General features: G+C 41.5%; 1 protein-coding gene across 2 annotated transcripts in view; it reads left to right on the forward strand.

Moving 5' to 3' along the window:
• Window positions 1-2,321: 2,321 nt before the first annotated feature.
• Window positions 2,322-23,179, forward strand: part of GLRA1 (glycine receptor alpha 1) — a 112,109-nt gene continuing 91,251 nt past the window's right edge. For both annotated transcript variants that reach the window (XM_055285560.2, XM_055285561.2), the window contains exon 1: window positions 2,322-2,728. In XM_055285560.2, coding sequence (XP_055141535.1) covers window positions 2,673-2,728 — 56 coding nt within the window. In that variant the 5' untranslated portion in view covers window positions 2,322-2,672. The remainder of the gene's footprint in view (window positions 2,729-23,179) is intronic.

Raw genomic sequence — 23,179 nt, forward strand, 5'->3', positions numbered from 1 at the left:
AGCCTTGGAGCCACTCACACTCATGAACAGCAACACACACACAGCACCCCTTGAAGGAAAAAAAAAACAAATTTCCACATACTGCATCACACCTGGCTATGCAGGTATTTCCTAGTCAGATGAGGGACCAGGACAAAATTGCCAGCTTACAGCTTGTTTCAGTACTTCTAGGAGCACCACAAAGACACACATAGATACATACACATCTATGTGTATGTGGAGAAAGACCCATTTACAAATACAAACGTACAAATACACGTATGCATATCAAAATCACTTGAGAATTAGGCACGATACAAATCATAAATAAATTTGTATACACAGTAACATACAAGCTGGTTTTGCCCTAGCATGCTCACAAATGTACACAAACATATACACAAAGATAATACTTACCTCAAGGTTTGACTGTGAAAAGTAAATGAGATTATGTGAATTCACAGTAGTTCCTGACACATAGAAACCACGCTAATAAAGGTTAGCTCTTGATTACATATATAAAAATACATATATTATACATTATATTTAAATTTGTATCTGACTCATATTAATATAACCTTCAAAACAAAATTTCCTTTCCAGTCACTACTCAGAATATCATGGAAATTCTAGATTGTGGGAGCCAATAACAGAACCAGTAGCGTGGGCTATGCTATTGTAGTACGGGGGAGGGGAGGGGAAATCCTGCTGGTGGGAGGCTAGTAAACAAGACTTTCCAGATCTTTTTGCTTGGGAGAAGGCCTAGCCTTGGAGGGAGCTGAGCTGATGAATATTCTTGGGAGATCAGCCAAAGGAGTTTCTAACGTTATTGGGTAAGGGGGAGGGGTTGTCCTCTCTCAGTAGCGTTGGGAGAGAGAGTCCCCAGAGTCCCAATGAGTTCAAATCAGCCAGAAAATCCTTTAAAGTATTTATCCTATAGTCCCACAGCTTGGAGAAAATCTGATTAACTCCATCTCCTCAGATGGGCTTTAGAGTGAAATGTATAGCTGGTTTCTAAGATTCAAATAAGGTGGAAAAACAGAGGAAGAAAAAGCAGGGAATATGTGTCATAACACATCCCTGTGTGTACAACTTGGCTCTGCCATCAATTTGAAGCAAGCCACAGCTCTGTGAGGCTCAGTTTCCCCAGCATATAAAAGGCGAATAAAACTGTCTCCTGTCCAGTTGGAAGAAAGTGTTTTTATTCCCTCTAAAAAGGGTGCCAGCCACAACACCTCCCACTCAACCCTGGAAACTGCTCAAAGAATTTATCTCGTATTTCCCTGCTACGGTGACCCTGGAGGGGGTCTTTATCCACCAGACTTCGTTTTGGATATTCCTGCTTTCTTTCTGGGGCCAAATATTATAACTTCAGAGCTCTTTTTAAAAAAATCAGGGATCTGGTTCAACTCTTCCCTTTTAAAAGGATAAATTGGGCCCAGAGCACGTCTTAACTAGGAACCATATGTTTTACTTACAAACAACTGCATTCTTTAAAAATCAAGGCAACCTTTTGAGAGACCTAGAGAGATTAATTCCATAACCTCTCTCACCCCACCGCTTACACGGAAAGAAGCTTGGGGGTAGGAGGGGGATTGCGCAGATCTCGTCCAGCACTCTAAGCGTTAAATTCAACCCGGAGTCTAACAGGCTATTGGCCGAATAACGGGAGAAGATCTGGTTTTGGTAGCCGCGGGCCAATGAACACCTCGAGTGGGAGGGTTTGAAGATACTAAGGAGTTTTCCCCCCTTTTTTTTCCTCTCAACCCCCTCCCATCGGCTATCACCCCTCCCATCCCCCACGCCTCCAGTTTGTTAAATTAATGCAGTAAGAAAGTCTGAAGATCTGAAGGAGTCTTGACCAAGGGAAGATGAGCGAGCTCAGAAAACCGAGATGCATCTGAGGCATAGGGCTCCTGAGCCCCGCGGGGTAGTCATGGACCCCGGTAGCCCCTGAAACTTGCCCTGGGCTCTCTGACGCCTGCGGCCCCGAGCAATGGGACACCTTTTCTGCAGTGATCATAACTTATTCGGCGGGGACCAGGAAACAGGAATAGCAAGGCGACAGCAGACCCGCACAGAGGCAGGAGAACGAGATTCCGAGACTGGATTGCGATGCGCCAGCCTGGCACACTCTCCGAGATTTAACTGAAGGCAGCGCCGTCAACCGCTTTCCCCTCGCCCCTAACCCCCTCAGGCCGGCCCAGAGCCATAAAGCTCTGTTCTCTTTACCCAAGATGCTCGCCCAATCCAACGGTCCGAGGCCAGCGCTCTGATCTCCACAGAAGATTTTTTCCCTTGCATGGAGCTGGCCGTTTAAACAGAAAAACAGGGGTAAAAAAAAAAAAAAAAAAGGAAATATACCCACCCCCAAACGTGCCTCCCAGCGCCGCAGGGAGCCAACAGACACGCTGGAGTTTAGCAAACAGCAATACTCTTCGCGCTCCTGAAAAGCAGGGCTGGACGCTCTCCGTGGTGCTGAAACGCCTCGCAGCCGCCGCTGTCCGTGGTATCTATATCTACGGCCCCCTCGCTCCAATTTCCCCTGGGGCTCTCCCTCCGCGCCCCTGTTTCCCGCCTCCCCTTAACATCTGGATTATTTTTTTCAATAGCGCTTTCTGGTTTTGTAAGTGCCAATTTGAAACATTTTTGCCACCATAACTCGTGGACTACAAAGCACAAGGACCTGAAAAATGTACAGCTTCAATACTCTTCGACTCTACCTTTGGGAGACAATTGTATTCTTCAGGTATGCAATTTTCTACTGACCACATTGTTCTGATGAATGGGGGAAAGAGTACGGAGGCTGCCTCTGTCCGTGGTCCCATCATTTTGGGGAAGAAGGGTGCTGTATTCCACCACAATCGGGTCCTTCCATCCCCCGTCTCCCTTCTCCCCCCTCCCGCCCCCCGCCACCCACCCCACCCCCGCCCGCAGGGTGTCTGGCTTGTGCGTGGAGGTCTGAGACAGTCTCTGTTCTGGCAGCTGTCTGCCTGTTTCTTACGGTTTGTTTGTCCTTCTGTCTGCTACACCCCCCGCGATTGGTCCCCAGCCCCACTGCATGTTGGCTATCACTCAGCTGAGGACTTTAAGGGGAAGCTTTAGGAGTTACTCAGTTTAATTAGGACTGCATTCTCCCTAACCGCAGTGCCGAAAACCTCAGCTTTCCCGTCTGAGAGCCAAGTGACAACTAGCGGTGACGGGGAAGGTTGCACTCAAACTCGCTGGACACAGAGCATTTCATTTTCTCTCCTTTTTTGCTGTTGTTTTCTTTTTCTGCGAAGAGGGAGGGGAGTTACTAAGGCTGAGTGCTTGGAAACAATAGTATTATAACCTCAGTGTGTAAAGCCCTGAACTTGGGTGCAGAGTGGATCTATTTAGGAACATACTGAGAAACATTTCCCTTTTGAAACTTTGACTGCCTCTTTCACCAACCCACCTTTCCAAACTCTGTTAGATGCAGATCCTGAACTCATGAGCAATCCTCATTTGCTTTGTTTTTTAATGTATTCTCCCATCCACTGTCTGTTAGGTTAAAATTTTCTGCCTGAAGGCTTGTCTTTCTTATGTTAGTAGAAGCGAAAAGTGAAAAATCACCTCTTTAAGAAGCATCGAAATAGATAGTCCTTTTGTAAGTGTGTGAATCATACCATCTTCAGAGATGGCTATGATAAATTCCACTTATATGAATTGAAAAAATTATTCTTCTTCCATGACATGCAGGAATCATTAATCTTCCTCATTTTAGATGCCTGCCTCTCATATTTACTGTGGCATTGGATTAACAGTCATTTGAAAAACCCACTCCAAATTGATTTTAAAAATAAGTGGTCACCAAATATTATACTCTCCCAACATAAAACAGCAAATAATTTTTGTTTTCTTACACTTCATAGGAATTGCTGGTTTGACTAATCTGTTGGCTGGTTTATTAAATGAATGACACCTACCCTCAAATAGTAAGTTTCTGTATTTCAGCCTCTTTTCATGTCTTTCTCTTGAGATGAAGAAAAGGCATGCCCCCTTATCTGAGATACCCAATGCTAAAGCTTCTAATCTCCAGTTCAAATAATTATTTTGTAGGCCACAGAGTCCTGACCACAGAACAGAATGCAAATAGTCAGAGAGTCAGAGAGAATGAAAAAGTACAACAATCCAGGGCCTTATGAAACGTATCAAACTGTGGCTACTTCATGGGGGAAAGGGCAAGAAGTATTCTATTAATAATACGAGATCCTTTATCCCCTGCATATTTAATAGAACTACAAATGTATGGAGGTTGGGTACTTTGTAACATTTGTATGCAAATTGATTCTCTGTTTGGTTTACAGGAGACAGAACTGAACCAGAGAGATTAAAGAGCAAATTAATAGAACCAAGCACATCTTTCTCCCCACACACACTCTCTCTTTTCTTCTTGATGAGCAGTATACATGCTTGATTTTCCTCTCCAGACATTGTCTTTCACAAAAGGGAGACTCAGTCTAAAAGGTCCGGATTGTAGTCATTTTGATAAGGTTATGAATCCATTGTGTTAATTCTTCAACTAAGCTGGTGGTGGCCTATCAGAAAACATCATTCTACATCTCTTTCCCCTACGTGTGTGAATGCACACATGAGCTACAATGGATGTGGGATATAATTCTGTGTGTTTATAAGGAAAGAAGAGTTACAACTGTGGAGAGCTGGAAGTGTGGGTGGCACCACCGCACTTTCAAAATACAGGAATGTCTACTTCATTAGAGGAGTAAATGTTTATTTTTGAAACATAATACAGATAATAATTGAACTCAAGAAATTCAGCAATTTTTCAGAGAGATTAAAAAAGGTCACAAGGAAGTAAAGTGAGTAGATTGTATTTGTTCAATTGGTATTTTCATTTCTAACTCACTCATTTTTAAAATTCCAGGTGAAAATACAGAAGCATTATAATGTGAGAACTTATTAGAATGTATTTGGGGGTAGATGGAGGCTGGCAGCTCTCTAGCAGGTTCCATGTGAATAACCCCTTCTTCCCCAAGGGATGGGTGCTGTGTTGGAATGGCCAATCCAATCATCTCAGTCAACCAGGCACTCCTTAGAATAAATGATGCCAGCTGCTAACCTTGTTGGGGAAGTCGGGGGCTAGGAAAGGCTCTCAATAACAGACGTGCTGCATCAGCATATAACCAGCGAAATGGCAATAACAGCAAAACAAACAAACAAAAACAAAAATTGAGCGAATGAGGCAAAAATCCCATATGGTACCAACACAGAAGAGGAACTGAGGTTTTAGAAAGGGAGACATGGGGTCCTGGAAGACAAAAAGCATTGCATGCTCATCAACTGTGTCTTCATAAGTAAGATCAGGTGATTTGGCTAAAGTTCCTGATCTGACATTTTAAAAACCTATGGTTCTAAAATTCAGTAAGTGGCATTCTGAGAGTCAATAACCTAAATGTTTTCCCTTATTTTCAATTGAGAATGGGGCCCTATAGCCAGACTGGTCAAAAATAGTAGGCAAATTTTTTTAATGGTAGAAGCACGTTTCTTTCAAATGTCCTTTCAAGCCGAAGTGAACTTGGCTTTGATCCCCAGAGCCCTTACAGAGGCTTATGGCTGGGACAGGCCCCGTATGACCCCAAAATTCTCTTGCCTTCTGAGCAACTCAAACAGACACATGTTTCTCAAGCTCCGTGCTATTGACACTTTGAACTGGATAATTCTTTGTTATGGAAGTTGTCCTGGGTATTGTGGGATGTTTAGCAGTATCCCTGGTGCTAGTAGCACTACCTCCCTGAGTCATGACCATCAAAAAATGTCTCCAGACCTTGCCAAATATACATCCTGGGCAGAGGGGAGACAAAATTGTCCAAGGTTTCAAACCACAGTACAGAATGACCAAATTTTTAATCAGCTGCTCCAATGTAGTAATTATAATGAGGAGGAAATTCTAGCTTCCTTGAGAAAATGCCCCTCATGAAATATACAAAGCACCCTGATAAAACAAAAAGGGACCTAGCATGTGCTTGAGAAGGGAATAAAGGCAGGCAGATGAACCAAATCTAATCCCTGGGTGGTTTTCTCAAAAAATGATCAGCTTTTCTTTAATATGCCACTTCCCTCTTCCATCCCAGTAGATGCTTCCTTGCACTGGATTTTGTACTGAATATGCCACTCAACTGCTAACAAAGGTCATCAGAACCTTGAAGGAAAGATGTTTCTATCCACATTAGGATCAAAAGGAAAGTGACAAATACATTGTTTCATATCTCAATCCTAAAGAAAAAACCTACCCAGTTGAAAGGTGAATGGGCTTTTCCTTGAGGTGGCCCCTGTGGCTTCTCCATCTCCAGGCTTGTCAAGAAGGGCAGATGACTGTCTTGATTTTTCCCTTCTGGAAGGAGAGCTGTACTCTATCTTGAATCTTACCTGCTGCATTTTGGCACTGCAGCATGTGTCTAGGAGTTTCTGACATGGCCCAAGGACTTTTCCCCAAGGAATGAAGTCCCTTGGGCAAGTTTGTATTAGCATCAAATTAAGTATTTGATTAATTAAGAATGCTTAATATTAAGCATTTTATATTAAGTATTCTTACTGCAAATAACAAAAAGGGAGTCTACTCCCTTTTTGGGCTTAGGAACCTTAAAAAAGAGAAAAGAAAATGTTGTGATTTTGCTCCTGAAGGACAGGTTGGACAGGGACCCTAGGCTGGTAAATGGAGTTATGAATCAGCACATGACTTCTGCATATTTGCCAAACTGGTAATGACCTAAGCAGATGATATTCAGGAAATTGTTTTCTTTAGATTGCCTTATGAAAGAGGCTATGGCCATGTGGTGTAGTGGAAAGAGAAGTTGGGCTATAATTTGAGAACTCCTGCCTCTAGAGTCAGCTCTGCTTCCATCCTATAGCATGGGCATAACAAGTCTCTTCCTCTAATGGGGACTCAATTTTCGTACCAATCAACTCAAATGACTGAATCTGACACTTCTACGTTCTCTTCAACCCCTAATAAGATCTTTGTCAAAGGCAGGGGCCCATACCCACAAAGCTTCAGGATGAATTGACCAGTGGTGATGCTGCCCTCATTTCTTCACCAGAAATTTGTTTATCATGTGCTTGCTTATGTGTCCAGTCCAAAACTAAGGACTCTGCAGGGACAGATGCCACAGTCCCTGTCCTTGCAGAAAGGAGAGACACTGCTCCCTTTAAAGGTACATTAAAATCCTTTTTTCCTCCTTCAGAGGACCCACAGAGCTCCCCTCCAGGCAGCCTGTACATGCGTCCTGCGACAGCATCACTTTTGTGGGCATCATTAACTTTATTTCCTTCATCAGCTGGCAGAAGCCAGCATGATTTTTAAGATGGATGGCACAGTCTCCCCACCTGGCCATCTTGAAACTATTCTGCAGGTTTGCGTTAAACAAACAGGCTTTGGCCTAAAGGGAAGCAGACCTAGGATCCAGGATTTAGCTAGTGGCATGACCTTGAGAGGGTTCTATGACCTTTCTGGCTCTCAGTTTCCTCAGCTGTAAAATGAAGAGATTTGGCCAGTCACCTTCTAAAATCACTTTTAGCTGTGCCATTTTCGGATATCTTCTCCCGATCTCTTCCATGATAGCACAGCTTTGGTTACAGCTATTGCAGTATATTTCAATTATTATAAGAAATAGCCACATCGAGGTATAGTCAAGCTCAAAGATCTGAAAGAATTGAGGACCTCACTAAGCAATTCGCTTTTTGGAGAGTTATCCCGACCTGGACACGATTATTGACAGATCCTATACATATGTCAGTTTCTGTGGGAAATGTTTATTATGATGAGAAAACATGATGCCTGATTACTATACTCACAGATCTGAAAAACAGTGTGAGAAAGAGAGACCAAACATTTCTGTACTTTTTATCAACGATTCTGTTTGGCTCTTTTTTCCCTCATAAAGCCTATGTTTTTTTGTTTTTTCAAAAAAAATTGTTTACCAGATACCATTCATCATTAACATATTTTTCCCATCTTTATTAATCAAAGGCACATGTAACTGCCAGAAATACTAAATACCATGGGATAAGCAATGTCGCCACACTGAGTTGACCTAAGAAAAAACAAAAGTAAAGATATGTGATTCTTTTGAGTTAATCCAGAGAGCCTTGTCAGAAGTAAATATGCAATTTGTTAGAGCCTTTGAAATGTTTAAAATGCACTCTGAGTCCTCATTACTATTTCATGAATCTCCTATGTACCCAGGGACCCCATATTGGGAAACATTAGATTTGATTTATTCTATATAGCTCCAAGAGAAGAATCAGAGTAAATTCATAGATTTTTTTAATGCACACATACAAATTTGGACTCAATATAAATCAGAACTTTCTGGTAGCTCTTTCAAATGGTACTGTGGGCTGCCTCAGTGGTAGTGATGGTGTCTGTCAGTGGAAGGGTGCAAGCAGAGACTGGACGTCCACCTCCCAGGAAAGACATACAAGGAATTCAAGCTTCTTTTGCAAATTGAGATTTGTAATTTGTTGCAGAAGAGTTAATGAAATGCAAGTCAGAGACAAACCTTCACAATTCTATATTTCCTCCTTTTCTGATTCCCAAATTGCTATCTAATCTTTGTAAGCTCTTCGAATTATGACATGAATACCCACTAACTGGGATCTTTTTCTTCTTAAAAGTGGATTGGATAATTAATAAATTGGACAATGAACAGAAAAACACCATGCAACAAAGAATTATTAAAAGGAAATCACCTTGGTTATGTAAAAGCCTGGTTTTAAGAAATGAGAAGGGCCTCGGAATGAGCCAGAAAAAAACTACCAGAAAATGCACTTGTCCACGGACAAGGCCACAGGCACCGATGGTGTTCACAGGACTGACGGCCTCTCAGCCTTGAACTCCAGCTGTCTCCCTGAACCAACTCCCTGTAAAGCCTAACACACAAAATGAAAACACTATACAGCCAGCCAGCAAATTCATTCAGAAAGCACATTAGAAGGGAACAATGCCCAGAGATGCTAGGGAGAGGGGCTTATCCACACAGTGCCTACGCTTTGTAATGCAAGCTCTTACAAGGGGTACTGAGGCCCCAAAGCTTTTGAAACTCCTTAAAAAGGATCCCTTTGTGATTTTCTGAAGTTGATATTGTCCAAGTCTCCTGAGGCTAATTCAGTGCAATTAGATTACCACTCTCTGCCTTTGAATTAGTGTGTTTTTCAGTGTCCATTGCTAAATTAGTTTACCGTCTTAACAGGGAGCTGCCGACAATCATTAATCCCAGCTGTGAAATGGGCAGCAGCCCTGGGCAGCATGCTCTCTTGCCTCATATTCTGGGCAACCCACAGGTATATGGAGAACAAGCCTCTGCTCCCTTTCTCACAAGTACATTCCCAACTCTTCCACCTGTTCACCCCCAGAGAATCACACTTTCCTTCAGAGTGTCTTGAGTATCAACAGAATCATGGAATCTTGGGGTAGGAAGGACTCTTAGCTCTAGAATTCAACGGCTGTCAAAGTTAGCTGTAAAGGACTTGTCAAAAAGACAGATTCCCAAACATTTGTTAAGAGGACAGATCTTACACTAAGAATTCTTACTGCAAATAACAACAATAATAATAACAAATATATAAAAGAGCAAGAGGAAACCTTTGGGGGTGATGGATAGGTTTATGGCATAGTTTATGGTGATGGTTTCATGAGCATATACTTGTCTCTAAACTCATCAAGTCCTAAATATGTACAGCTTTTTGTATGTCAATCACACCTCAATAAAGTGGTTTTAAAAATTAAATAAAATACAGATTATGAAAATCATATCAAACTACTGAAACAGAATCTCTCAGAATGGGGACCCAGAAACCCATAATGTCAACAAGAGTCTCTAATTCAGTGCTTTTCAAACTTCAGTGTCCGGGATCACCTGAGGATCTACTAAGATGCAGATTCTGACTCAGGAGGTCTGGGGTAGGCCTGAGCATCTGCATTTCCAAAGTGCCCAGAAGATTGATGCTGTTGCTTCCTTGGACCAAAGGTTTGCACAGCAAGGCTCTAGATCATTCTGACTGAGAACCCCTGACATAGATCAACCCTTTTATTTTGCAGATGTAGCGGGGATAAATAACTACCTCAAGTTTATAGAGTGGGTGACAGAGCTCTCAAAGCCATACATAATCTCCAAACTTACTCCCCTACATATCATCTATAGAGTCCATACACCCTAACTCTGCCACCGCACTTTCTTTCCTTCAATCCTCTCACACTCCGTCCTTTCTTATAAACATAAACACACTCACCCTTCCAGAGGGTTCCTCAGGGAGCTATCCCTATCCCCAGACCGGTGGCCTGGTCTCTGAAGTCCTGGTGCACCAAAAGCTCTCATTCACACAGCTGGGAACTCTGTGTGACACTAAATAAAGAGAAGGGGCATCTGGGCAATGAGTTTTAAATCCTGGCCCTGGGACACAGCAATGAGAGTCTGTCAGGATTGATAAAGGAGGTGAATCAAGATGGTCAGAAGGAGAGGGTATGTGGTTTCTTTCTCCAAAGATGATCTCACTTACCAGTCTTCCTGTGTATGTTGTACTCTCAACTTTGCATAGCTAGAGGCTTGCTTAGGACTCCCAGATGTTCAGAGACCACTGCCACATTCTACCACCTGTCTGACCTCAGGACCATGATCTTCCTTTTTCTCTATCCCTTTAACCTGTCAGCCTTTCTGCAAATCATGTCAGTATTTTATACACCAAATAGAGTAACTACTATGATCTTCAGCCTTTTGAGAGCTGCGTATTTATTGCTGTGTGCTCAGTTCTGCAACATTTGCCAGCTCCAGAGGAATGCGGCAAGGCTGCTGCAACCCTGGCTGCCAGGCAGATTTGCAGTACTGTCTTATAAAAAGCACTTCACAGGTTATAGCATGTTTTATATCCATGATCTCCTATAAGCTGCCCAATCACCTTAAAAATTAGATACCGGACAATGGTTAGTATCCCCATTTTAGAGCTGAGAAAACTAAGGCTTAAAGAAAAAAAGGTGATTTGCCTTTTGGTAACAGCAGGTAACCATGCTGTTATTCTCAGAGTAAAACCAGGATTCAAATACAGATCTCCTTGCTCCTCCCTCACCATACTGATACATAGAGATAGACAGATAGATAGAGATATATTTATGCAGCCCCTTTGAGCTGGTACAGCTGTCAGTCTAATAACCCTCCCCCTCTACCAATGGATAACAGGGGTGGAAAGAAGCCTAGAAAAAAAAGAGCTGGAAATTTTTCATTGGCCTTTGGTTTGACAGAGCTTTGTTCTTCCTACACTTGGCCAGATAGGCATTTATTTCTCTGTCCTTGATCATGTTTAACTGCACAATGTCTGCATACATTACCTTTTTAAGAAATTATAATACTACACCAAAGCCTGAGATCCCCTTTGATAATGACCTCTAGGTCCCTTTCAACTGTTATCCTTTTTGATAATTTTTTATTCATATATATATTATATATACATTACATACACACATGTATATAACCATTGAAATATACAATCATTTCATGGAATCATATTTTCTATATAATTTACAATTTGTTTTGTTCACATATTAACCTATCTTGGGAAGCCTTACCTGTTGAAGCCTACAGTTCTACATCATTCTTTTAACCACTGCAGAGCATTTTATGTTATGAATGCCCCATAGTTTTCTAGCCATCCCCTATTGATGAACACTTATAATTTTTCTAATTTTCCCACTGCAATCAGTGCTGCAATAATTACAGTGTACCTACAACTTTATGAACACATGTGGTATTTCTCCAAGTAGATAATAAGAACTAGGAATGAAATTGCTGGGGTACAGAAAAAATGCATCTTATATGTTGATAGATAACTGCAAACAGATATTCCTTTCTTCCTGAGCCTTCTCTTCTGCCTTCCCTCAGGATGCCCCATCTCAGCCCCAACTGCAACAACTCATTAAAAATAATCATTAGCATTTATTGAGTGTTTACTGAATGCTAGATACTATGCTAACAACATCATATACACTACCTCATAATTCTCAAAAAAATACTATTATGTTCTATTATAACAGTACTATTCTATCCCTATTTTACAGGAGACAAGACTGATACATAAAGAGGTTATGTAACTTGCCAAAGGTAAGACAACTAGTAAAAGGCAGAGCTAGGATTCAAAATTGGGTGTGACTGTAGAAAACACTCCTTTCACCATTACCCTGCCACTGTTACTCAAAGAATGAACCGGGGGGAGGAAGGAGGAGACTAGACTGGATGAGAGAGATGAAAGATATGAATTTGCCTCTCTAGAAAATCAAGAGCGCATCTCTTGCAGGTGGTTCTGGATAGTTAAAAAGTTATTAACATGCATCTGTAAGTAGATATGAGCTTTCAATCTCTATCCTTGACATACAAGAGAAATTGCACGAGCTCCCACCCCCATCATAAAGTGTGTGGTTAGAGCTCTGTCAAGGAGTAGAGACGGTCAGCCACTGAACGTCCTTTCTCCTTTGTCCCACCTGCCTTGTGACCAAGATCATTTCATTGAGAAAGCTAGCTAGGATTGAGGGGGGAGAATTTCTGACTGAGTCAGGAGGTCAAGAAGAAGGGCAGCATAGTCTCTGGCCCAGGAACAGAATTTTTAAAAATCTTCATCCCTTATACTCAGATCAAAGACATTTTTAGCTGTGTTCTGTAACCCCCAGACACACAGGAGTATCCCCAGTCTCCCTTATCTTCTGTACGTGCCCAACCACAAGCACTAAAGGTCTCACCGCATGCCCCAGATTTACCACTCCCAAAGCAGACCTTCAAAGCAGGTTTCTCATAACATCTCTATGCCAGAAAACCACAACCAGCCCAGACAAGGCAGGGGGAGCAGAAAGGGCCAGTCCTCCACAATAGCCATCGGCATCACCCCTAACATGGCCTGCAGAAAACTCAGGCAATGCTGTCTCAGACATCTGTTTTCAATAGCTCTCTGAGTGACACCAGAGACATTTTCCAATGTGTCCCTACCAGCCCTATTGCCATTAGAGAAAAAGAATACAGTAGAAATAAAGTCTCCTAATATCAGCTCTTAAAATAGACCTGCTGGTTTGTCATTTTGTTTTCCTTTATTTTGTTTTTTACACTACAGATATGTATTTGTTGTAAAATATTAAACAGCATAGGGAGATATGTTTGAAACTAAAATACATGTAAATCTTACTTCCTAGAATAAATCACTTAACAGTTTGATATTCATTCTCCTAAATGGTTTTAATAACATAATAACAACAAAAACATGAGTGCTTCCTATGTGCCTGACACCTTTCTAAGAGCTGGAGAGAACTTAACCCATGTAACCTTCAGAACAATCCTATAAATCATACACTATTATTCATTTCATTGTACAGATGAGGTTAAATCATTTTCCTAGGATCACCCAGCTCGGAAGTGTCAGTGTGGGATTGGAATCCAGGAAGTGTGGCTTCAGAGAGCCTTTAGCTGCTGTGCTACTGTAGTAAGCTGCTTCTGTTTTACAAAAACGGGATGATTCTAAACACCATGTTTGGTAACTTCTCTTTTGTCACTCAGGAATGCTTTGTCAGTGTGCATATGGATCTACCGTTGTGCTGCCCTTCTCTTGAAAATGCCAGGTTTTAATATAATACGAAACTCTCAGCATGCCACACACAGCCCCCACTGCTATTTCCAACTCCTTTACTTCATACAAACTGAATTCCAACCCAAAATGGATTTCTCATTGTCCATAAGCAGTACATCCATAAGTCTCACCTCTGTATTGTAACTCATATTGTGCCCTATACTCTCCATAAATCTGGAAAAGCTTCCCCCTCACTGCCGTAAAAGACACACCAACCAGTTCTAGGTTCAAACTCCTCTGATTTTGAATCCTGCCTATGTTACCTCCTTGCTGTATGGTCTTGGCAGTTTGCTCAATCTTTCTGAGCCTCAAGTTCCTCATCTTAAAAACTGAGAATAACAACTTCACTGATAGATACACGAAGTCCCACTTCAAACACATTTTCCTATCAGAGCACAATCCCTTAACAAATGGTAATTTCCTGTCCTTCTCTCTGAGATGCTATCCACGCCTTAAGACCCATCTCTAGCATCATTTCCTCCATGAATTGTCCCTGGATTGCCTCTATGCCTAGCCCCAACTGGGCACGGACTCTCCTTCCTAAATCCTCTTGGAAATATAGGCATTATCCTTAGCACTCTGTTTAAAGGGACCTTACATACATTTGGGTGCCCTTCTAGCTTTCCTGTTGGATTGTAAGCCCCACAAAGATTAGAGCTTAATGAATTTCTTGATGCATGTGAAAAGCAAACAGGAAGAAAAGGGAAAGATCCCCTAGTGCTCTTCAAAGATTTCAGCTTACTCCACTACTCCCTCATAGATAATGTCATCCCAGGGGTTCATGTATATCAAACACTCAGTGTTTGTTAAATCAAATTGCTTTGTCCCCACATGCCTGCTCTCATCCTCCTTCTGTTGGCTCTGCAGAAGCCCAGGACCTGAAAGATTCCAAACAACCAACCCTAAAGCACTGCTGTATCTCACCATGACCCCTTTTTGCTCCAAGAAATGAGTCACGGTGAGAATGTGAGCTAGATATAGCAGTGCAGCCCTGGTTCCATAGCTGTTGCAGTGAGTTGCTTGCTCAACCTTACCCTTGCTCTCTGACAGGGCATGTCCAAACTCTGGGCCTCTCAAAACATCTGAGCCATTGCAGATAAGGTTGCTCTTCACCATCACCAAGTCCTGCGGAGAAGCCCCTTCCATAAGACAAGGAAAACTTTCTAAAATAATTTTAAATATGAAGAAAGTATGGACTTACCTCAGTTAAAGGTAGTTTCCTCAATGTGACCTAAAACATCTAGTAGGAAAAAAAAAAAACAGTCTTCAAAGGAGCCAAATAAGAGACTGCATTATGCCCAGAGAGAGGTGCTTGAATCAATGTATTGAATATGGCTTGGACTGTAAAAAGCTATGCCTACTGAAAAAAGGAGGTGATACGGCCCAGTAAAAAATGTAATGCTCCATGCTACCCAAAATTGGACAGCCTAGATATTAGAGCAAGGTTTTCCTTCCCCTGCAAATTCTGCTCTAACTTTGTAACTAGTCTCAGCTATTCCATGCCTAAAATGAGATGGAACTATGTAAAGACTATGGGTAATTCCAGCTGTCATTGCCTAATTCTTAAACTAAATTGGCATATTGAAGGCCCAGCAGTTAAAAACTCTAGCTTGGGGCCGGGCGCAGTGGCTCACGCCTGTAATCCCAGCACTTTGGGAGGCCAAGGCAGGCGGATCACGAGGTCAGGAGATCGAGACCATCCTGGATAACATGGTGAAATCCCGTCTCTACTAAAAATACAAAAAAAATTAGCCAGACGCAGTGGTAGGCGCCTGTAGTCCCAGCTACTCAGGAGGCTGAGGCAGGAGAATGGCGTGAACCTGGGAGGCAGAGCTTGCAGTAAGCAGAGGTAGTGCCACTGCACTCCAGCCTGGGCAAAAAAGCGAGACTCTGTCTAAAAAAAAAAAAAAAAAACTCTAGCTTAAGAATTAATCATACATATTCCGAAGTCCTAGTTATACTACTTGCTATGTGTATGCCTTGGAGCAAGATTATTTTTAAGATTGCTAAGCCTCAAGTTTCCTCATCTGTTAAATGGGAATTATAATTATCCCTTCCTGACAGATTATCATAAGTGTTAAAAGGGAGAGGGCATATAGTTGGCATTGCATATGGCACACAGCAAGTGTACAAAGCAGGAAAACTGCTGCTACTATAATTAAAGTAGGATAGGTGCAAAGTGTTGTGGGAGCATACAAAAGAGCCTGATTAACTCTGTCTGGAGGTGAGAGACAGTATAAATTGAAGACATTTCACATGACTCAGGATAATTAAACTGGGCCATAAAGAATGACTAATTTACCAGGTAGGCAAAGAGTAATAGGAGAGTGAGGCAAACAAAGGAAAAACACTTGCAGAACAGTTAAGCTGAATGATGTTGAGCTCAAGGCCACTGGGTAAGCCAGGCATCCACCCTGCTACGTTGGCTCAGCCCAGTCCTGCTCTGCCCTATTCTCTCCCAATGGGCTTTCTATCAATTAGAAGCCTGGCTGAGAGAGGATAATTTGCTCAATATCCAAAAAATATCTATTAATTCCTATGATAACCAGGAGTTGTTCTAAGTTCTGGGGATACATACATTGAGGAACAGAGTCATGGTCCCTGCTCTAACACACCTTAACTTCTAGTGGGGGGTACAAACAACTAAACAAATTGAGAAACTATAGAATTGCAGGACGTAGTAAGTGCTATAAACCCAATAAAGCAGGAGAGAGTGACAGAGAACAGTCTGCTATCAACTCCACCCTCACGGTGCCTACACTTTCATACATCTCCATTATCTCCCTTAAGCCTTATATTATAGGAGATGGGCAGGTTGGAGAGGACTGTTTCTTGTTATAGTTGAGGAAACTGAAAACCTGAGGGGAGAAATGATTCATTCAAAGCCAAACGGGCAGTTAGTATCATGGGCAGGCAACCTCATTCCATGCAAAAAAGTCAAAAATGGCCAGGATGAATGATTACGAGGAGTGGAGAGAGAAGGGAAGGCAAATAGCAAAACAGTCTGTACAGTGGGATCCCATTTTCACTTTTTATATGTATTCATGTTCTCTTATGGGGAAAAATTCTACAGAAATGGACTGAAAACTGTTTATAGTTGTTATTATCTCTTGAGAATGAGACCATGGGGAACTTTTATTTCCTGCATTAAATATTCCTGTAATACTTGAATGTTTTACAACAATATAATATTACTTTTGAAAAGCCAGAAAATATACTTTTTAATAAAAGAGGATGCCAGAGAGTATGGGAATTCAATCAAACTTAGAGCCCACCTTAATAAAAGGCAACCTGTACCAGGTAGGAAAGAAAGATATTTGGAGTCACCCAAACCAGTGCCATGTTGATTGTGTTTTCTCTAAATAAAAACCAGCCTAGACTGGGGGAGGGGTGCCCATCATTGCCCAGGCTTGCTTAGGTAAACAAAGCAGCCAGGAAGCTCGAACTGGGTGGAGCCCACCGCAGCTCAAGGAGGCCTGCCTGCCTCTGTAGGCTCCACCTCTGGGGGCGGGCACAGACAAACAAAAAGTCAGCAGGAACCTCCACAGACTTAAATGTCCCTGCCTGACTGACAGCTTTGAAGAGAGTAGTGGTTCTCCCAGCACGCAGCTGGAGATCTGAGAATGAACAGACTGCCTCCTAAAGTGGGTCCCTCACCCCTGAGCAGCCTAACTGGGAGGCACCCCCCCAGTAGGGACAGACTGACAACACACTCGGCCGGGTACTCCTCTGAGACAAAACTTCCAGAGGAACTATCAGACAGCTGAATTTGTGGTCTCACAAAAATCCATTGTTCTGCAGCCACTGCTGCTGACACCCAGCCAAACAGGGTCTGGAGTGGACCTCTAGTAAACTCCAACAGACCTGAAGCTGAGGGTCCTGTCTGGTAGAAGGAAAACTAACAAACAGAAAGGACATCCACACCAAAAACCCATCTGTACATCACCATCATCAAAGACCAAAAGTAGATAAAACCACAAAGATAGGGGAAAAAACACAGCAGAAAAACTGGAAACTCTAAAAAGCAGAGCACCTCTCCTCCTCCAAAGGAACACAGTTCCTCACCAGCAACAGAACAAAGCTGGATGGAGGATGACTTTGACGAGTTGAGAGAAGAAGGCTTCAGACAATCAAACTACTCTGAGCTACGAGAGGAATTTCAAAACAATAGCAAAGAAGTTAAAAACTTTGAAAAAAAATTAGAAGAAAGGATAACTAGAATAGCCAATGGAGAGAAGGGCCTAAAGGAGCTGATGGAGCTGAAAGCCAAGTTTCGAGAACTACGCGAAGATTGCAGAAGCCTCGGTAGCAGATGTGATCAACTGGAAGAAAGGGTATCGCTGATGGAAGATGAAATGAATGAAATGAAGCAAGAAGGGAAGTTTAGAGAAAAAAGAATAAAAAGAAATGAACAAAGCCTCCAAGAAATTTGGCACTATGTGAAAAGACCAAACCTACGTCTGATTGGTGTACCTGAAAATGACAGGGAGAATGGAACCAAGTTGGAAAACACTCTGCAAGATATTATCCAGGAGAACTTCCCCAATCTAGCAAGGCAGGCCAACATTCAGATTCAGGAAATACAGAGAACGCCACAAAGATACTCCTCGAGAAGAGCAACTCCAAGACACATAATTGTCAGATTCACCAAAGTTGAAATGAAGGAAAAAATGTTAAGGGCAGCCAGAGAGAAAGGTCGGGTTACCCACAAAGGGAAGCCCATCAGACTAACAGCTGATCTCTCAGCAGAAACTCTACAAGCCAGAAGAGAGTGGGGGCCAATATTCAACATTCTTAAAGAAAAGAATTTTCAACCCAGAATTTCCTATCCAGCCAAACTAAGCTTCATAAGTGAAGGAGAAGTAAAATACTTTACAGACAAGCAAACGCTGAGTGATTTTGTCACCACCAGGCCTGCCCTAAAAGAGCTCCTGAAGGAAGCACTAAACATGGAAAGGAACAACCGGTACCAGCCACCGCAAAAACATGCCAAATTGTAAAGACCATCGAGGCTAGGAAGAAACTGCATCAACTAACGAGCAAAATAACCAACTAACATCATAATGACAGGATCAGATTCACACATAACAATATTAACGTTAAATGTAAATGGGCTAAATGCTCCAATTAAAAGACACAGACTGGCAAACTGGATAAGGAGTCAGGACCCATCAGTGTGCTGTATTCAGGAAATGCATCTCACGTGCAGAGACACACATAGATTCAAAATAAAGGGAATGGAAAAGCAAATGGAAAACAAAAAAGGCAGCGGTTGCAATCCTAGTCTCTGATAAAATAGACTTTAAACCAACAAAGATCAAAAGAGACAAAGAAGGCCATTACATAATGGTAAAGGGATCAATTCAACAAGAAGAGCTAACTATCCTAAATATATATGCACCCAACAGAGGAGCACCCAGATTCATAAAGCAAGTCCTGAGTGACCTACAAAGGGACTTAAATTCCCACACAATAATAATGGGAGATTTTAACACCCCACTGTCAACATTAGACAGATCAACGAGACAGAAAGTTAACAAGGATATCCAGGAATTGAACTCAGCTCTACACAAAGTGGACCTAATAGACATCTACAGAACTCTCCACCCCAAATCAACAGAATATATATTTTTTTCAGCACCACACCACACCTATTCCAAAATTGGCCACATAGTTGGAAGTAAAGCTCTCCTCAGCAAATGTAAAAGAACAGAAATTATAACAAACTGTCTCCCAGACCACAGTGCAATCAAACTAGAACTCAGGATTAAGAAACTCACTTAAAACTGCTCAACTACATGGAAACTGAACAACCTGCTCCTGAATGACTATTGGGTACATAATGAAATGAAGGCAGAAATAAAGATGTTCTTTGAAACCAACGAGAACAAAGACACAACATACCAGAATCTCTGGGACACGTTCAAAGCAGTGTGTAGAGGGAAATTTATAGCACTAAATGCTCACAAGAGAAAGCAGGAAAGATCCAAAATTGACACCCTAACATCAAAATTAAAAGAACTAGAAAAGCAAGAGCAAACACATTCAAAAGCTAGCAGAAGGCTAGAAATAACTAAAATCAGAGGAGAACTGAAGGAAATAGAGACACAAAAAACCCTTCAAAAAAATTAATGAATCCAGGAGCTGGTTTTTTGAAAAGATCAACAAAATTGATAGACCGCTAGCAAGACTAATAAAGAAGAAAAGAGAGAAGAATCAAATAGATGCAATAAAAAATGAAAAAGGGGATACCACCACCGATCCCACAGAAATACAATCTACCATCAGAGAATACTACAAACACCTCTATGCAAATAAACTAGAAAATCTAGAAGAAATGGATAAATTCCTCGACAAATACACCCTCCCAAGACTAAATCAGGAAGAAGTTGAATCTCTGAATAGACCAATAACAGGTTCTGAAATTGTGGCAATAATCAATAGCTTACCAACCAAAAAGAGTCCAGGACCGGATGGATTCACAGCCGAATTCTACCAGAGGTACAAGGAGGAACTGGTACCATTCCTTCTGAAACTATTCCAACTGATAGAAAAAGAGGGAATCCTCCCTAACACATTTTATGAAGCCAGCATCATCCTGATACCAAAGCCTGGCAGAGACATAACCAAAAAAGAGAATTTCAGACCAATATCCTTGATGAACATTGATGCAAAAATCCTCAATAAAATACTGGCAAACCGAATCCAGCAGCACATCTAAAAGCTTATCCACCATAATCAAGTGGGCTTCATCCCTGGGATGCAAGGCTGGTTCAACATACACAAATCAATAAATGTAATCCAGCATATAAACAGAACCAAAGACAAAAACCACATGATTATCTCAATAGATGCAGAAAAGGCCTTTGACAAAATTCAACAACCTTCATGCTAAAAACTCTCAAAAAATTAGGTATTGATGGGATGTATCTCAAAATAGTAAGAGCTATCTACGACAAACCCACAGCCAATATCATACTGAATGGGCAAAAACTGGAAGCATTCCCTCTGAAAACTGGCACAAGACAGGGATTCCCTCTCTCACCGCTCCTATTCAACATAGTGCTGGAAGTTCTGGCCAGAGCAATCAGGCAGGAGAAGGAAATAAAGGGTATTAGATTAGGAAAAGAGGAAGTCAAATTGTCCTTGTTTGCAGATGACATGATTGTATATCTAGAAAACCCCATTGTCTCAGCCCAAAATCTCCTTAAGCTGATTAGCAACTTCAGCAAAGTCTCAGGATACAAAATCAATGTACGAAAATCACAAGCATTCTTGTACACCAATCACAGACAAACAGAGAGCCAAATCATGAGTGAACTCCCATTCACAATTGCTTCAAAGAGAATAAAATACCTAGGAATCCAACTTACAAGGGATGTGAAGGACCTGTTCAAGGAGAACTACAAACCACTGCTCAATGAAATAAAAGAGGATACAAACAAATGGAAGAACATGCCATGCTCATGGGTTGGAAGAATCAATATCGTAAAAATGGCCATACTGCCCAAGGTAATTTATAGATTCAATGCCATCCCCATCAAGCTACCAATGACTTTCTTCACAGAATTGGAAAAAACTACTTTAAAGTTCATATGGAACCAAAAAAGAGCCCGCATCTCCAAGTCAATCCTAAGCCAAAAGAACAAAGCTGGAGGCATCACGCTACCTGACTTCAAACTATACTACAAGGCTACAGTAACCAAAACAGCATGGTACTGGTACCACAACAAAGACATAGATCAATGGAACAGAACAGAGCCCTCAGAAATGATGCCACATATCTACAACTATCTGATCTTTGACAAACCTGACAAAAACAAGAAATGGGGAAAGGATTCCCTATTTAATAAATGGTGCTGGGAAAACTGGCTAGCCATATGGAGAAAGCTGAAACTGGATCCCTTCCTTACACCTTATACAAAAATTAATTCAAGATGGATTAAAGACTTACATGTTAGACCTAAAACCATTAAAATCCTACAAGAAAACCTAGGCAATACCATTCAGGACATAGGCGTGGGCAAGGACTTCATGTCTAAAACACCAAAAGCAATGGCAACAAAAGCCAAAATTGACAAATGGGATCTAATTAAACTAAAGAGCTTCTGCACAGCAAAAGAAACTACCGTCAGAGTGAACAGGCAACCTACAGAATGGGAGAAAATTTTTGCAACCTACTCATCTGATAAAGGGCTAATATCCAGAATCTACAGTGAACTCAAACAAATTTACAAGAAAAAAACAAACAACCCCATCAAAAAGTGGGCAAAGGACATGAACAGACACTTCTCAAAAGAAGACATTTATGTAGCCAAAAAACACATGAAGACATGCTCATCATCACTGGCCATCAGAGAAATGCAAATCAAAACCACAGTGAGATACCATCTCACACCAGTTAGAATGGCCATCATTAAAAAATCAGGAAACAACAGGTGCTGGAGAGGATGTGGAGAAATAGGAACACTTTTACACTGTTGGTGGGACTGTAAACTAGTTCAACCATTGTGGAAGTCAGTGTGGCGATTCCTCAGGGATCTAGAACTAGAAATACCATTTGACCCAGCCATCCCATTACTGGGTATATACCCAAAGGACTATAAATCATGCTGCTATAAAGACACATGCATACGTATGTTTATTGCGGCACTATTCACAATAGCAAAGACTTGGAACCAACCCAAATGTCCAACAACGATAGACTGGATTAAGAAAATGTGGCACATATACACCATGGAATACTATGCAGCCATAAAAAATGATGAGTTCATGTCCTTTGTAGGGACATGGATGAAACTGGAAAACATCATTCTCAGTAAACTATCGCAAGGACAAAAAACCAAACACTGCATGTTCTCACTCATAGGTGGGAATTGAACAATGAGAACTCATAGACACAGGAAGGGGAACATCACACTCCGGGGACTGTTGTGGGGTGGGGGGAGGGGGGAGGGACAGCATTAGGAGATATATCTAATGCTAAATGACGAGTTAATGGGTGCAGGAAATCAACATGGCACATGGATACATATGTAACAGACCTGCACATTGTGCACATGTACCCTAAAACCTAAAGTATAATTAAAAAAAAAAAAAAAACTAAAAAAAAAAAAAAACTAAAAAAAAAAAAAACCAGCCTAGAGGCTGAAACTATTTGGTGTATTTAGAAGAATTTTCTGAACAAATGGAAGTTGCTTTTCCCACAGAAGTCATTGTGCTGGAGGCAAAATGTCACTGGAAAATGGAAGGCTAGAGTTATATTATAGAATTGGGTGCTCAGAACAATGTGATGGATGGTACATACTCTCATCAGGGTGACTGGAGCCCTACCCAATTCATTGTGCAATTTCATAAAATACTCCTACTCATGACCAAAAAAAAAAAAAAAGAGATGGAAAGAATTATACGTCCCATTCTTTCAGTTCCCAGGGAGGAACTGTGGCCAGAGGGAAAGGGACTTGTCCAAAGTCAACAGTAAATTAATGTCCAGCCCAGACAAGAACTGAGAATTCCAAGTCTCTTATTACCATGACAACTTTCCCTAAAATCAAATCAGAGT

This window comes from Symphalangus syndactylus, chromosome 7, assembly GCF_028878055.3.
Source record: "Symphalangus syndactylus isolate Jambi chromosome 7, NHGRI_mSymSyn1-v2.1_pri, whole genome shotgun sequence".
NCBI lineage: Eukaryota > Metazoa > Chordata > Mammalia > Primates > Hylobatidae > Symphalangus > Symphalangus syndactylus.